Here is a 15024-nt window from a genome sequence, read left to right as displayed (position 1 = left end):
TTTATTGAATAAAAAATTTTTTTTGGTACATTGATATGAATTCCAAAGTAAAAAACGAAATAGTGCGAAGAATTTTACAAATATTTTACCAAAAATAAGGTTGGAAAATGACCATGGAAAAAATATTACATGAATAAAGTAGTACCATAACGATAATATAGTTGTAAAATTATGCAAAAAAAGTTTCAACTTTACAAGACAAACAATATGATATATATATATATATTATATATATATATATTTTTTTTTTTATACAATATTACGAGAATAGAAGACGAGGTCGCTCTGCGGTGCACGTGGGGGCGGGGGGCAGGGGTGGCGCCCGCTCCAGTTCTTGCTCCCGTTCCTGCTCCTGCGAGTGGCTCCAGACCAGCGGGAGCGGCTCGCCGACTTGCAAGTGCGGAGCGAGCCAGGCGACCGAACCGACGACGACGATGGGTGCGGAGAAGGAGAAGGCGGACACGAGCATCGTCATGGACGAGGGCGAGTTCGACAGGTCTATCGGAGCCGTCCTGGCCCGGAAGGAGGACGGCTTCTCGTCCGCGAGCGAGGACCGAGACCCCGACGACGTCAACGCGCACCTCAGGGTAAAAACTAAAACAAAGCGGAACTGAACCAACTGAGCCAGCCTTGCATTGTTTTCGAGGCACCGTGACGCGGAACTGGGGCTAGTGACGTCACTGGTCACTCAAGCCTCGTTTTGATAGCGCAGGTGTGCTTCTTCCTTCAAGGTCGTGGAAAAGCCACATCTCTCTCTTTCGCCCTCAAACTAGCTAGCTATAAAAAAAAAAAAAAAAAACTTTTAGTTTTTCTGATTTTGCGATTGAGGCACGCTTTTTTTGTTTTTTGGTTCAATAAACTACAGACAAATAACCCAACTCCAAAATTCCCATCTAGGAATATTGTCATTGGCAGCCTTTATTTGCAGAATTTTTTTTTTTCCAAAAAATATCCGGGTTTTTTTGGGGTTTGTTTTTTTCTTCTGTTTTTGGTGTCTTAATTATTGTCTTGTTGGACCAGTATTTATCAATTGAACAACATCGCTCTCTCTTTCATAAAGTTATCTATTATATATATATATATGGAGAGAGATTAATAATATATGTTTCAATAAGAAAAATAAAAACAAAGCATGGTCTGTATAGCATTCCATCCCATATTCCATAAGCAGTGTCTTTCTGTATTTGTTCATTTGCATTTATTTACTTACTTATTAGCCACCATCTGTATCATATGTATGTATGATATCAAGAATTACATCTTTTTTTTTTCAAAAAGTGAGAATATGGACATTAAAAAGGATAAATCATCATTTCCTGTCGTCATTGCCATGCTGTCATTTATTTTAATTGTGCTAATATTTTTTGGGATAAATTGTCAATATTATCCATCCGTTATGTGAGACGCTTATCCTCACAAGGGTTGCGGGAGAGAATGGAGCCGATCCCAGCAAGCTTCCTATTTTACTAAAAATAAAACTAACATTAGACTTACATAACCACAATGAGCACACGCATGCAGGCACCGCTGCGTGCCGCAGCTCACGCCCTGACACTCACACGCCGACGTCACATGTCACCCCACTTGACTCCGCCTCTTAAAGGCACCACAATGCACACTTTATTTTCTCTCCAGTTCATGGCTAAAACTATTCCAAAAAAAACTTCTTTTTAGTGACCTGCCATTTGTTCTCTGCCGTCAGGTGGGCTTCGACGACGTCATCGCCGAGCCGCCGTCCGCTCGGACCTTCGACCGGGTCTGGATTTGCAGCCACGCCTCCTTCGAGGTGGTCAAGTTTGGCCTGTACCGGCTCCTCGGGACGCTGCTGGCCGTCCCCCTCGCCTTCCTCCTCGGGCTCGTCTTCGCCGTCCTCAGCCTCGTGCATATCTGGTAAGGCGTGGCGCTTTTTCTTTGGCTTGTGAGAGCGGCAAAAATGCGTGACGTGTAGTTTGAAAAGTTTTTCATTGTACTTCTTAATTGATGAGATAAAAGTATATAAAAAATTGCAAGATTAAAATCATATTTTTTTTTACATACGAGTTGTGATGATATGCAAAAACTTGTACTTTTACTAGAAGAGATAGAGAAAAAAAAATCACAATATTATCCAAAAAATGTTGAGAAAGTCAAAGGTCCAAAAAAGATTTAGGCAAATACACCAGAACCCGCCCAGAAACAAAAGTGACTTTTAACGAGCCTGACAGACTATTATGGGATGTTTGCAAATGCTCCAAGGCAAACATTGACACGCGCTATTTATAACAGATGACATCACTTTGCTAAAGAATGAGCCCTTCTCTCCCGAACTCTTGTTATGATCATGAGTTGTTTTTTTTTTTTTTTTATGTTTTTTTTTTGGACTGATGACATCATCACGCGGGCCACCTGGAGACTGTTAAGCAGCAAGCTAACAATCGAACACGCTAACCCAAAGAGAGCGCTCATTGATGGGAAAACGCTCGTCGTCACCTGCCAAAAAGTGAGCTCGAGGAAAGTTGGCGTAAATGTGCCCCCCCCCCAAAAAAAAAAAAAAAGTTCCACTGGGGAGGGAGCGGGAGAGGAAAAAAAAAACCAGACAGGATGGTTGTCATGCTCTTCAACACCAGAGTGGGACATTTTTCAGCCCCGCGGCGGCCATGTTGGAGGCAGGAAGTTCTCGTGGAGAGGCGGGAAAGCGCGGCCATGTTTTTGATGACCTCTGACACAAACAGGAAGCTCAGGGGACATCATAACAGATTTTTGTTTTGTGCTCATGTCGCTGTCGTTTTGTGTTTGGATATCATTCAAAATGAAAAGTTCCTTGTTTTGACGATCTATTTTGGCCGCAAATCCTTTGAAAATAAGTTGCCATGTAGCATTGGATGCTATTAAAAAAAAAATCATCATTCATGTTTTGACCATAAATCCCTGTCAGCATTTGTTGCATACGTTTAAAAAATCAACACCATCTTGTTTTTGGACGATCTGTTTGGACTCGTAAACCCTAAGCCACCATCTTGACTTCTTGTTTGACCCTGCACGGCGCCCATCTTGTCCCGGAGACCATTCAAAAGCATTCTCGGGTTGACAACGACGACGTTTCGAGCGTTTTGCCGGCCTGTGCCCATTTCGATCCATCAATTCCCCATTGTAACTTTTTGGTTTGTTTTTGCCCATCCCAGGCTGGTGACGCCGGGCATCCGGACCTTCCTGGTGGCGCTGCCGTCCCTGCGGGTGGTGTGGACGAGCCTGACGGACACGTTGGCGGCGCCGTTCTTCCGCAGCCTCGGCGCCGGCTTTTCGTCCGTCCGCGTCCAGCACGACGACCAATGACGCATACCAGACGGTCTCTGGGGGTCTCCAGGGAATTGTTACCCCCCCAAGAATGGATGCGAGCGCAGTGCTTGTAAAACTGGATTCCATCAGAAGCCTGCGAGCTATAGTTTGAGGGTCCACCGTGAAATAATTTGCAATAAATTATTTGGTGGCATCCTTTAAAAAAAAAAAAAAAAAACGCATTCCGACACATCGTTAGCTTAATAGCTTAGTTGGCTTGGCAACTAAAGTATGCTAATAGGCGAGTTGTAGGGAGGTGGAGCTTAGCTTTGGGCCAATCAAAATCTCAGGCACGAGTCTGACATCAACACATAAATCATCGTTCCATCAACAAAGGCTTTTATTTTGGGAATTTTTACAACAGGAGTAAAGTCTGTTTTTGTTGGGGCCAGAAAAGCATATTTTCTAAACTCACTTTTTGGAGGACAAATGTCTTTTTTTTGGGGGGTAATACGGTATACCCCTCCCCGACTTTTTTTTTTAACAATAAAAACATCCGAAATAAAACATCGCTACAAAACATAAAATTCTGTTTTTGAAATTCACATTATAATATGGCTTTTTCCCCCTCATTAAACTTAGATTTGAATATCAAAATATTTCAGTTTTATATCAGAAAAATATATTTTTTAAATTGAATATTTAATGGTTTGTTTTTGTAAAATTATACTTTTTTATGCTGTCAAAATGTGTTGTAAAGATCAACTTTTTTTCTTGACAAATCATTTTATCATTTGAAAATTTTGAGTCGTTTCTCAAAAAAACATTTTTTTGGGCACTTTTACAAAATTTCAACGGCATTGAAGGGTACGCATCATGTTTAATTTTTTTTTTTTTTTAAATAACCAGGATACGAGTGGAGGTGCCTTTCAAGTTTTTGTTTTTTTTTAATCTCAAAATATTCTGACTTCACGTTTAAACGACTTTGACAATATTACATCAATTTTGGTTCTTGTGACGATTCAGATTTTTTTTCTTTCACCAATTTCAACTTTGAAAATAATGGTAACTTTGACTTCCGTATAATATATATAAAATATTATTTTTATTATTGGGAAAAAAAATCTGACTTTATTCCTCCTGAGATTGACATTTTATCCCGTCCATTTATATCAACGCTCTTTGTTCTTAAAATTATGACTAAAAGTACAGGGACGCACGCATTTGCAGACGTCCCTGTTACGCCGAGTCACGTTACGTTGTTGTAAATATTTTGGAAGACCAACGGGGTGGGGAGGGATGGGGGCGTATGCTTGTCGCACGTTTACGAGCTGCTTCCTTTTTACCTGCTTCAAACTAATATATAAATAAATATAATTATTCTATGTCTTCTCGGCAATGACTTGAATTTGTGCCAATGTTTTCTTTCCCCCCCTTTTTAATGTCAGAATGTAATTTCTGGAACAATTAATTTCATTCTTGTAGGATATATTTGGGGGGGATATGCTGAATTTTCTGTCATAATATTAATGTAACATGAAAACCTTTATTGTAAACGTGGATTTTGGGTCTTGAAATAGTCTCATAACAGTACAACTTTCTTCACTTTTACTTCAATAAGAACAACTATTTTTTTCTAATATAATCATACCAGTCCATAACCAAATCTCCTAAAAGTAAATTATTGCAAGATTTAGTTCTCAAAAATGCCGGCTTTATATCACACATGATTATCGCCTTAGTCAAGTTGACAATGTCGTGTAATTACCGTCAAAAGTGATGCGTTGATTCCTTTGTATAATTTATAACTTCATACTATTTACAACGCCTCCTATTGACCAGCTTTCAGCACATTTAACAAGATCTCTTGGTTGATTGTTTTTTTTTCTGATTGGGAGGGGGGGGGCAGACAATTCGGCCCTACTTCCCTTCCTCCAAACACGGAGGGTCTTGAAACACCCAGACTCGCTCGGAGCTGGTGTAAGCCACAGCTCACACCCTGGCGCTCACACGTAGACAAACCATCCAATGAGCTGATGTTGTCACTCACTAGGCCACACCCCTTCAAGGCACATATCCGACAAACTAATAGTACAATGGGTACAGTAATTAGACTTAAAACTTGTCTTTCTCTGTTTTATTGTGAATTCTGTAGCTCAGTGGTTAGAGCACTGGTTTGGTAAACCAGGGGTTGTGGGTTCGTATCCCACTGGGGCCTCCACTCCCTGAGAAGGGTTGCGTCAGGAAGGGCATCCGGCGTAAAAATTGTGCCAAACATATGTGCGTTCATCTGAGATGACACGCTGTGGCGACCCTGAAAGGGACAAGCCGAAAGAAACTTACTTTACTCAGCTGGTAAAACATTGGTCTCACAGTTCTGAGGAGCCGGGTTCAAATCCTGACCCTGCCTGTGTGGAGTTTGCATGTTCTCCCCATGCGTGCCGCTCCGGTTTCCTCCCGCATCCCAAAAACATGCAACATTAATTCGACACTCTAAATTGCCCCTAGGTATGATTGAGAGTCCGGCTGTTTGTCTCTATGTGCCCTGGCATCGCCTGGCAACCAGTTCAGGGTGTACCCCGCCTCCTGCCCGTTGACAGCTGGGATAGGCTCCAGCACTCCTTGCGACGCTTGTGAGGATAAGCGGCAAAGAAAATGGATGAATGGGTGTTTTTGAGTCTGGAAACTTCACCTGACATGCAAATTACGAGCAATTGTACTTCTTGTAGTTGTATTAGATATATATTTTTTTTTTAATGGAAGCCTCATACAGCTTGGTAAAACTCCAGAGATGAGTTGTATGCCCCCCCCCCACGCCCCCCTCCGTTTGGGGCATGGGCGCGCGTGTCTAAACACCTTTTGCCTCTTTCCCAATTATCGCCCAGCCCTCGGCCGACAAGAACCCGCTTGTGCTCCTGCCTGCAAATCCTTCCACGCATCACTCCCCTCCCGCGGCCCGGAAGCTCCTCCGCGTCTTTTCATTCTAATCACGTTCGCCGAGCGTTGGTGGTGGTGGTGGTGGTGGGGGGGGGGGGGGGGTCGCGAGAAGAAATCGCCGTGGGAACCCCGCGCGCGCACACACACCTCCTTCCTCTCTCCAGGTTGTGCTCGGAGCCCGGCAGCCACCGGATTGCCGTCTGGTCGCTAGAAGGACGACATCATGGCGGGGGGATTGAAGAGCACCGAGCCCGAGGAGGTACACGAGTAACCCACGCGTGTTTTTTGTTGTTGTTGTTGCTTTCTTTGTTTGTCTTTGCGCTGCATTTTTCTTTCTTTCTTTTTGGTTTGCCCAGCGATCTCTCGCACCAGCTGATTGAATGTGTAGCACCCGAAGCGCGTGCGCATTAGCGCGGCCCTGCGACATTTAAGCCCCCCGCGCGGAATTCTTTGCGCGTGTACGTAAAATGCGACGCGAGGCGCAGCAGGTGACCGCAACCTGGGACTGAAGTTAAACTTAAGCGACACACGCGCAGTACACGCGATACACGCAAAGGCGCCTGGTGACGGCGATCACGCGCTTTTTCGAGAATTTTCTCCACAATTAAGCGGTTGTGCGCGCGCGTGTTTGCAAAACTAACTTCCGGATCAATGATTCCCTAATTGTGGAAAGCATGCCACTCGTGGTATACTATTTTATTTATTTGCAGAATGTCAAAGCACAGTACTTTTAAAATATTACAACTCAGTTGTCTTTCACTGTATTGTACTGTATTGTATTTGCAATTAATTTTGAAGGCTAATATCAAATGCTATTTACTTTGACATCTGTGGCTCATACATTTGAAGTGACCCATCACTTTAGTAGTTATTTCAAATTTCCTGCATTAAACTGCAGTGTTAATGTTCAAACTGTGCATAACATCAAAGCGACTTCCAATAATATTCATGCATTTATTTTTTTAGGAACAAAACCTTTTCATTTTTAATGAGCACCTAGCCCTTCTACGTTACCTTATTTTAATGTCAAACATTGGAAATTAGTTTCAATATGATTTTCAGGACGTTATTTTTGTACTTTCTAAGTTTTAATGTAATTTTGCAACAGTTCACCTTATTTCCATCATGGAAGCACTTTTATTCGACATTAAAACTTTATTCTTGTAAGTTATGATTTAAGTGTTTTCCTGATTTTCTTGTAATGTCAAATCTTTTTTGTAATGATGTTACACATATTTTCTCTTGTAATGCTACAATAGTATTTTGTAACATTATAGCCTTTTCATATTTTAATGTTATTTTTTAAACTTTATTTACATACTCTACTTCTCGTTGTAATAAGCTTTTATTCTCACATTTCATATTTTAATGTTATTTTTAAACTTTATTCACATACTCTACCTCTCATTGTAATAAGCTTTTATTCTCACATCCCCAACTTTTTTTTTTAATAATTTGCAGTCTTGTTCTAGCATAGCAACTTCAGTTTTGAAAACTACTGCATGCTTTTTTTTTTCTTCTTCCTGAAAACTTTCGGCGTTATTCACATAACATGACCCCCCCCCCCGGCCCCCCCCCCACCCCATACACAAATCATCGTCTCATTTCGACTTTTTTCCGCCTCCGAATGAGGAAGTTTGGTACTCCCTACTGGATTCTGGCTTTAGGATAATGAAAGGGTTCTTGGAATGAAAAAAAAAAACCCCTCATCTAGTTAAAAAAAAAAACAAAAAAAAAAAACGTTGGAGCCCCCCCCAGTTCTGGACGATCCATATCACACTGGTTAAAAGCGAGTTCGTACGCACGGGAAATGTTTCCGGGTGCGTAATTACGCAGGGACAAGGCACGTCCAAGCTTTTTTTTTTTTTTTTTTTTTTTTTTGGGGAGGGGAGGGGGGTCACCGAGGACCCCTTGCGGCTGTTTGCAGGGGTGTGGCAGCGCTCCACCCCGTGCAGCCACTCCACTCTCTCACTCCTTCCTCCTCCTTCCTTCTCCTCCTCCTCCTTCTCGTCGTCCCCTCACTCCGTCTCCGTCTCGCGCAGGAGTTTGTGCGCTCGCCCTTCATCCGCAAGCAAGGCAACATTTACAAGCCCAACAACAAGAAGCCAACGCAGCAGGACGCGGGCGACATGGACAGCGACAGCCTCAACGAGAAGTCCATGATGGACGACGTGCACACCAAGGAGATCGACCTGGTCAACCGAGACCCTAAGCGCATCAACGACGACGTGGTCAAGGTATTATTGTTATTATGATTATTATTCATATTTAAAAACACACATGACGGCATGTTCATTGAAAGAGAGCTTACTATGTGGAGGGTAAAAGACAGCCAACAGGAGACATTCCCAATGTCATATTGTTGGCGCAGAAAGTTCTTTCCGCAAGGCTGCGCCGCAGTTGATTTCCATTCACTCTTTTTGCGCAGACTAATAAATAAAGTGAGTGGTGAAGTGGCGCCACCTGTTGTCAGCCGGCAAGTGATGAGGTGCGTGTGTATCCAGCGTGTGCGCGCGCGCGTGGAAAGCCTGGAAAAGCAGGGAAACACCCTTGCTGTGCGCGCGGCATCCCTGTGTTGCCACACCCCTCTCAATTTCCAGTCCTCTCCATGTGACGGTTGCAGTAGCACGACTGTGAACCCGCATTTATCTTTTAATATAACACAAAAAACATCAAATATGGAGGCCATGCAAAAAAAAAAAAAAAAAAAAAGCCCTCACTCACGCTTTAAACTTACTGGAAGTCATTTTTCAAACACATCTGAACTCCCAAAACACATTCCAAGGATGGAATATAGAGAAAATACTGTGTACCTATTAAAATGCCGGAACGTGCACGTGCCCTTTAGAGGCGGGGCTCGGCGGTGAAGCGTGTGAGTGTGAGCCGTGGTCGACAGCAGCCCCTTCGCGAGAGTGCCTCAAACGTGTTTTACGTCCACTGGGCGGCTGAAAACGGTGGATCTCCTTTACCACGTGCGAGGGCATCGCCGTGAGTGAGTACTGCATAACTATAAACGCTTTAAAAGTGAATTATAGCGGCGGTGTGAAAGATTGGAAAGATCTATGAATTTGAATCTATAAATATGATAGCGATAAAAAAGAAATGGCCCCTTGGTGACTTTGAATGGTATGAAATGATCTGATTGGATGCTTCCGGTTTCAAAAAATATTGTGGTGCAGTGCGAAATTGTGTTCACGAATATTCTTGGATATTATCGTTTTATTCTTGTCATTTCAAGATGAAAGTTTTGGAACTTTGCAACAATTTTCACAGCATGACTTTATATTGTTGTAACATTATCTCTTGTAGTCCCGTAACATCACATTTCTAATTTTGATCGCATTAAAAATGTATTCTTGTAATTATAAATTAGCAAATTTTTTGCTAACTTGACAACTTTTTGGTTGTGATATTGCAACTTTTTTTCCCGTATTGTTTGTCTCATAATGTCACAACTTTATTTTAGAATATTTATCTGCTTATCGTATAACTTTTTCCTGATAATATGAGTCCTTTCTCTTGTCATACTTTTATTCTCCCATTTTTTAAATTTAATTTTCAGATCACAGCTTTAATTTTGTCCGACACGTCATGTTTTCGTGCTCCTCGCATTACAAACTTCTTTAATAACAAATCTTTAATTTCCTAACATTGCAAACTGACATTTCACAGTAAACTATTTTTTTTTCTAAATTCTTTTATATTTGACCTGTTTCTAATAACGACATGACACAGGAGGCATTTGGAGAGCATTTATTGATATACATTTCAAAATATTCTTTTGACTTGTACTCCTTTTATTTGAAAGCTGAATAATATATTTTAAATTCATATCCTTATGTCGTATACGATCCCAGCAATGCCGCTCGATACATTAAAGCGCAAATATTGCAGTATATTTCCAAAGCTTTTCAAAATATTCCGGAATATTTCCAAAGAGGAGACAACCGGCGCGCACACGCATTGATGTCCACGTTGTTGTTAACGTGCGGAAATAATAAGAAGTAAAGTTGAACTTTTTCCTTTTTCCGACTCCTCCACAGTCGACCACAATTTTAACATTCCCGCTGGAAACGTTCAATTACGCTGGTTACTCAGCCTCTAATTATACGGAATAGGAAACGTTGACGGGGTACACCCCGGATTGGTCGCCGAGGAACAGGCAAGCCTCACCCTCACACCAATGGACAATTTGATCAAGCCATTCTTTGGAATGTGGCAACCGACTCGAACCCGGAACCCCTTTCAAACTGTGAGTCAGATTTGCTAACCACTAGCCAACCTCGCTTGGCACATTTTTGGGGGGTAAAAACAATTTCAAAAGGAATCTCTTCGAGGCGGGGAACACGTGTTGGGCCGGCCCGCCCTCCGGACGGGAACCGTCAACTTTTCCACGTCGTGGCTTGGTGAGTTGAGGACACTGACTCAACTCTGCCAAGCGTGCACGCGCAAACACGCAGGGATCCCCTTCAGCCAGTCGCACGCACGCAAACGCAACGCGCTTGAAGGGAGCCGCGGCTCCGGCAGCTGGTCCCAATCACCCCGGGCCGCATCGGAACCGCTTCGCTTCTGACTTTTCCATTCGGACGCGGTGTTTCCACGGCCGAGGGCGGCCGCTTTGCGTGCAAAAGGGAGCTCCTTGTGTGCTGCTGCTGCTGCTGCTTCCGCTCACTCTAAGTGGGAGAAAATGGATTTTGGTTAACATGAAAATCATGTTCAAGCCATTAAGCAACCTCAGTGACGTTGAAGTAAGCAAAGTCGAAGGATAAAAAAAAAAAAAAAATCACACAATAGATTTGTTGCATGGTGTTGTATTTTATTGTGAAACAGGATGTGACGCTTCCCGTCACACGTGAAGCCCCTAAAAGGGACACGAGAGTCCATTAAAATGCTTCTATGGCACTTTGCTTGAAGATAACGCTCTGAGAATAGCACGTCCGCTTTTCTTTGTTGATGCAAAAATACAGTTGCCAGGGCGATGTGGGTTGGCGGGAGATGGGGAGGGGTGGGGGGCTCACATGCTTCCACGAGACTCCAATCGGGCCTCAGAAGAATGCCTTCGATGTTGCTGATCTTCACGGGCTTGATTTATTTGTTACAGTGCGTGCGAGGTTTTGGCCCCTTAAAAGCTCCGGGACGATAACACGCATCAAAAAGAATTCGCGGTGCGAGATTTCCAAATAAACACGCGAGTGTTTTAACAAGAGCTTTAAAGTGGGGGGGTGGGGGGACCATCTACTTTTCTACAAGAGGCCTCTTGTATTCTTCTTCAGCGCACTTCTGGAAAGTGGCGCTTTGAAGCTTTAATAATGTTACTGGTACTATTTTGAAACTCGTGCTAAGCTTGGCTAACCAACCAGGATCTAGTTATCAAAGAAGTTTATAGTTCCATGTAGAACCTTAAACGTTAGCATTGTGTATATTCATTCAGAGTAATGCTAACATGTAACAAGTCCAGTTTTTATGCTAACCTGCAACAATTGAACTGCCAGAGGCATTATGATTGATTGAAAATGTTATCTTTGTGTATATGATACACAACACGCATGGAGAAAAATGCTACTGTGCATTTGCTACACAATTTTAGCATCCCCAGTCCTTATGGTAAGCTAGCCACGGAGGAATTAGCAAAATGTGCGGATTAATATTTATGGGGTTGCGTCAGCAAGGACATCTAGCGTAAAATTGTGCCAGACAAATGTGCGTTCATCTAAGATGACACGCTGTGGCGACCCCTATTGGGACAAGCCGGAAGGAAAAGAAGAAGGAGAAGAAGTGTGTTCGGAAATTTAACCCGAGTCCCAAAGTCAACTCTGAGAGTGAGTACAGTAAATGCTCGGCGGGCAGAATGGGATCGATTCCCGGTCAGTGAAGGTGTTGATACGTGCCCTGCGACTGCCTGGTGACCACCCTGCTAAAAATTTTTGATAGAATTTCGATCAAAATCTATAGAAATTGTACAGAACAACTTGTTCTATAGAGCTTTGGCTGTGATTTTCTATAGAACTTCTACGGAACAATATAATTTCTACAGAAATTCTACAGGACTTGAGTCCTAAAGTTCTATAGTTCTTTCGAAATTCTTCCGAAATGTTCTATAGACATTTTTTTTTTTTTAAGCAGGGCAGTTCCGGATGTAGTCCGGCTTTTGCCAAGGTTAGCTGGGATAGGCTCCGGTACTCCCGCGGCCCTTGTGAGGATGAGCGAGTAAATTCTCGTTTTCTTTTTCAGAAACTGAACGACTCAGAAGATGATCAGTTTGAAGTCACTCTTTTGCTAGTCGTAAAAAATGACACCCACAACAGCGCCCTCTAGCTGATTAACTGATAAAACGTCCAACCCCCGTGACAGTTCTAAATCCTCGTCACTGGTCTTCTTCAATCCGTCAGGTGGACTTCGTGGACGTGATCGCGGAGCCGGCGGGCACGTACAGCTTCGACGGCGTGTGGAAGGCCAGCTTCACCACCTTCACCGTCACCAAGTACTGGTGCTACCGCCTGCTGACGGCGCTGGTGGGCATCCCGCTGGCGCTGGTGTGGGGCATCTTCTTCGCCATCCTGTCCTTCGTGCACATCTGGGCGGTGGTGCCCTGCATCAAGAGCTACCTGATCGAGATCCACTGCGTCAGCCGCGTCTACTCCATCTGCGTGCACACCTTCTGCGACCCGCTCTTCGAGGCCATGGGAAAGTGTTTCAGCAACGTGCGGATCAGCACCACCAAGGGGGTGTAGGCGCCGCACGGAAGAGGATTCAGAGGAATTCATGTGGGGGGGTGGGGGTCGGTGGGACAGAGTCTGATGGGACATTTTCACAGGTTGGACATTCCAAGCTGAGGGACTGGGAGGGAGGTGGGATTTCTTTGTGTTCTCGAACTTTCCCTTGCGTTTTAATCTGTTAAAAGCCAAGAAAACACACAAAAGCTCCCCCCAACCCCCCACCTCGGTCATGGAAACCGGCTTTTTCCCACCTCGTTGTCCTGCGTGTAGATTAACGGATACAAGAAGGGTGTTGGTGGGGCGAGGGTTGAAGTTGACCTGCAAATTGGTCGTTTTTGGGTATGGGTAGTATCAGAGGAAGATGCCGTCAACATTAGCAATCCAGGCTTACTGGCCACGCCCCTTTGTGTCGAAGCCAATGTGGTTCTTCTCCTCCGATCCGAACGCCCCTCAATGTTCCACCTTGGGCGGGTTTTGCCTTCAAGGCACACGCAAAGAAACGACGCATCTGACGCGGCAATTTTCCATGGAAGCGGGGTAAGAGCATTTGGATGGTTTTTAGTCCAATTCCGGCCCTTTACGAACAAATAACAGCAGACATTGTATTAGAAGCGGGTCGCCGGAGAAGTGTTAAGATTTTAATGTTGCTATTTACGATTTAAAAAATGAAATAATAATCCTGCCGCAGACAACAGCTAATCAGGAAACGAGCCAAAGCCGGTTTCAGCCGCAATTGAGGTTAAGGAGTTAGCTTTGAACCACCCCAACATCTTCACCTTCTTCTTGATTGTGGTTCATTGTTTTTTGTTTTTTTTTAATTTGGGGGGGTCTTTTTCCGTGCGTAGCGGGTTTAGACAATCCGACAACCACCTTGTTCACGTCCGCTCAGGGAAGGACGGCGGTCGCAGCGCTCGCTCGCCGGTGGCCCGAATCCCGCTGACACCAAACAAAACCAAACAAGCATTGATCCCTTTGCCCCCGCCGCGACCTCAGAAACCCCCCCCCCCCCCTCCGCCTCCCCCGCCTCCCGACCTGGCTTCGCTGCAGTCAGACACACTGAACCCGCCGCCACCCTTTTTTTTTTTTTTTTTCGCCGTCCGCCACCCTGGAGACCAACACGCCACCTGCACTCATTCACCTGCTTCACATTATGAAAAACTTTTTTTTTTTTTTTTTTTTGCAATTCACTTTTAGGCTTCCCCTTTTTAGCCTCCTCCTCGGGGCGGCTAACCTTAGCGGCTAACTAACATGCTGCACCTGCATAGACTCGCAGACTTTGGACTCGGACTCTCCATTATTGCGTATCAACGTGAAAAATACGCGATAACACTGAATGTCGCTGCCTGCCGACAGTTTGTTTTAGCCTAGCATAGTCTGCTAGCTCGCTAGCTAGCTCGGTGACGACTGATTTCTTGCCAAGACTCGACTTCGACTCGCTTTGCTTTTGAGTTTTGTTTTTTTTTCACATGAGAGGAAAACAACGTTTGTGATGCCATTTAAAAACTCAACGTGATATTTCTCACGAGGCAATGGGAGGTCTCGGCTTTTTCACGTTTGTGCGCTTCGTCTCGCGTTCTCTCTACCTGCTGTGTCTTTTTTCCCCCCTCGCAGGAGGTGTAAAAGGTGATATTTTTATATATAAACTTTTTCCCCCCTTCCTTGCTTTAATTGTCCGATATCATGCTGTGCACATTAAAGTTGAATATGATCACGTATTTGTGTGTCTGTGTTTGTGTCGACCTCACTAGGTTTTCGTTTTAGGAATATAGTTTTTCATTTATCTAGTCATGTGTTCGGTCAAAAGTTGGTTTTGTTTTTTGGAAAGTTCCACATCAACAGTTTTTTTTTTTTTTTGGGTCAGATGTGTCTCAACGTCTGGCCCGTGCCATCTGCACATTTTTAAAAATTGATCATTTGCACTGATTGCAATTATTTTATAAACAAGGGTGATAAGAAAAGGTTTTAAAAAGTTTCTAACTATTTTTGAAAGTAAATAAAGCAATTAAAATTAAATGTTCCAAGCTATTGCACTTTTCATTTTGAATTTTAAGAATTTTCGCGTTAAGAATTTGTCACATTTTCCATTTTTTTATGTTCCAAGATGTCAGACTTAAAG

General features: G+C 43.5%; 2 protein-coding genes across 2 annotated transcripts; both read left to right on the top strand.

Annotated features, from left to right (window-relative positions):
• The first annotated feature begins 268 nt into the window (after nucleotides 1-268).
• Nucleotides 269-4152, top strand: cav2 (caveolin 2). Its single transcript, XM_061823744.1, has 3 exons — nucleotides 269-587; nucleotides 1703-1890; nucleotides 3162-4152. The coding sequence occupies exons 1-3, from the start codon at nucleotides 435-437 to the stop codon at nucleotides 3310-3312; spliced, it is 492 nt and encodes a 163-aa protein (XP_061679728.1). The 5' UTR covers nucleotides 269-434; the 3' UTR covers nucleotides 3313-4152.
• A 2143-nt stretch (nucleotides 4153-6295) lies between these two features.
• cav1 (caveolin 1) lies at nucleotides 6296-14623 on the top strand. The gene is made up of 3 exons (XM_061823410.1): nucleotides 6296-6451; nucleotides 8235-8429; nucleotides 12582-14623. The coding sequence occupies exons 1-3, from the start codon at nucleotides 6416-6418 to the stop codon at nucleotides 12921-12923; spliced, it is 573 nt and encodes a 190-aa protein (XP_061679394.1). The 5' UTR covers nucleotides 6296-6415; the 3' UTR covers nucleotides 12924-14623.
• The last annotated feature ends 401 nt before the right edge of the window (nucleotides 14624-15024 follow it).

Source organism: Syngnathoides biaculeatus, chromosome 6 (genome assembly GCF_019802595.1).
Source record: "Syngnathoides biaculeatus isolate LvHL_M chromosome 6, ASM1980259v1, whole genome shotgun sequence".
NCBI classification, from domain to species: Eukaryota; Metazoa; Chordata; class Actinopteri; order Syngnathiformes; family Syngnathidae; genus Syngnathoides; species Syngnathoides biaculeatus.
Note: the sequence above shows the minus strand (reverse complement) of the source record. Positions and strands in the feature narration are given on the sequence as shown.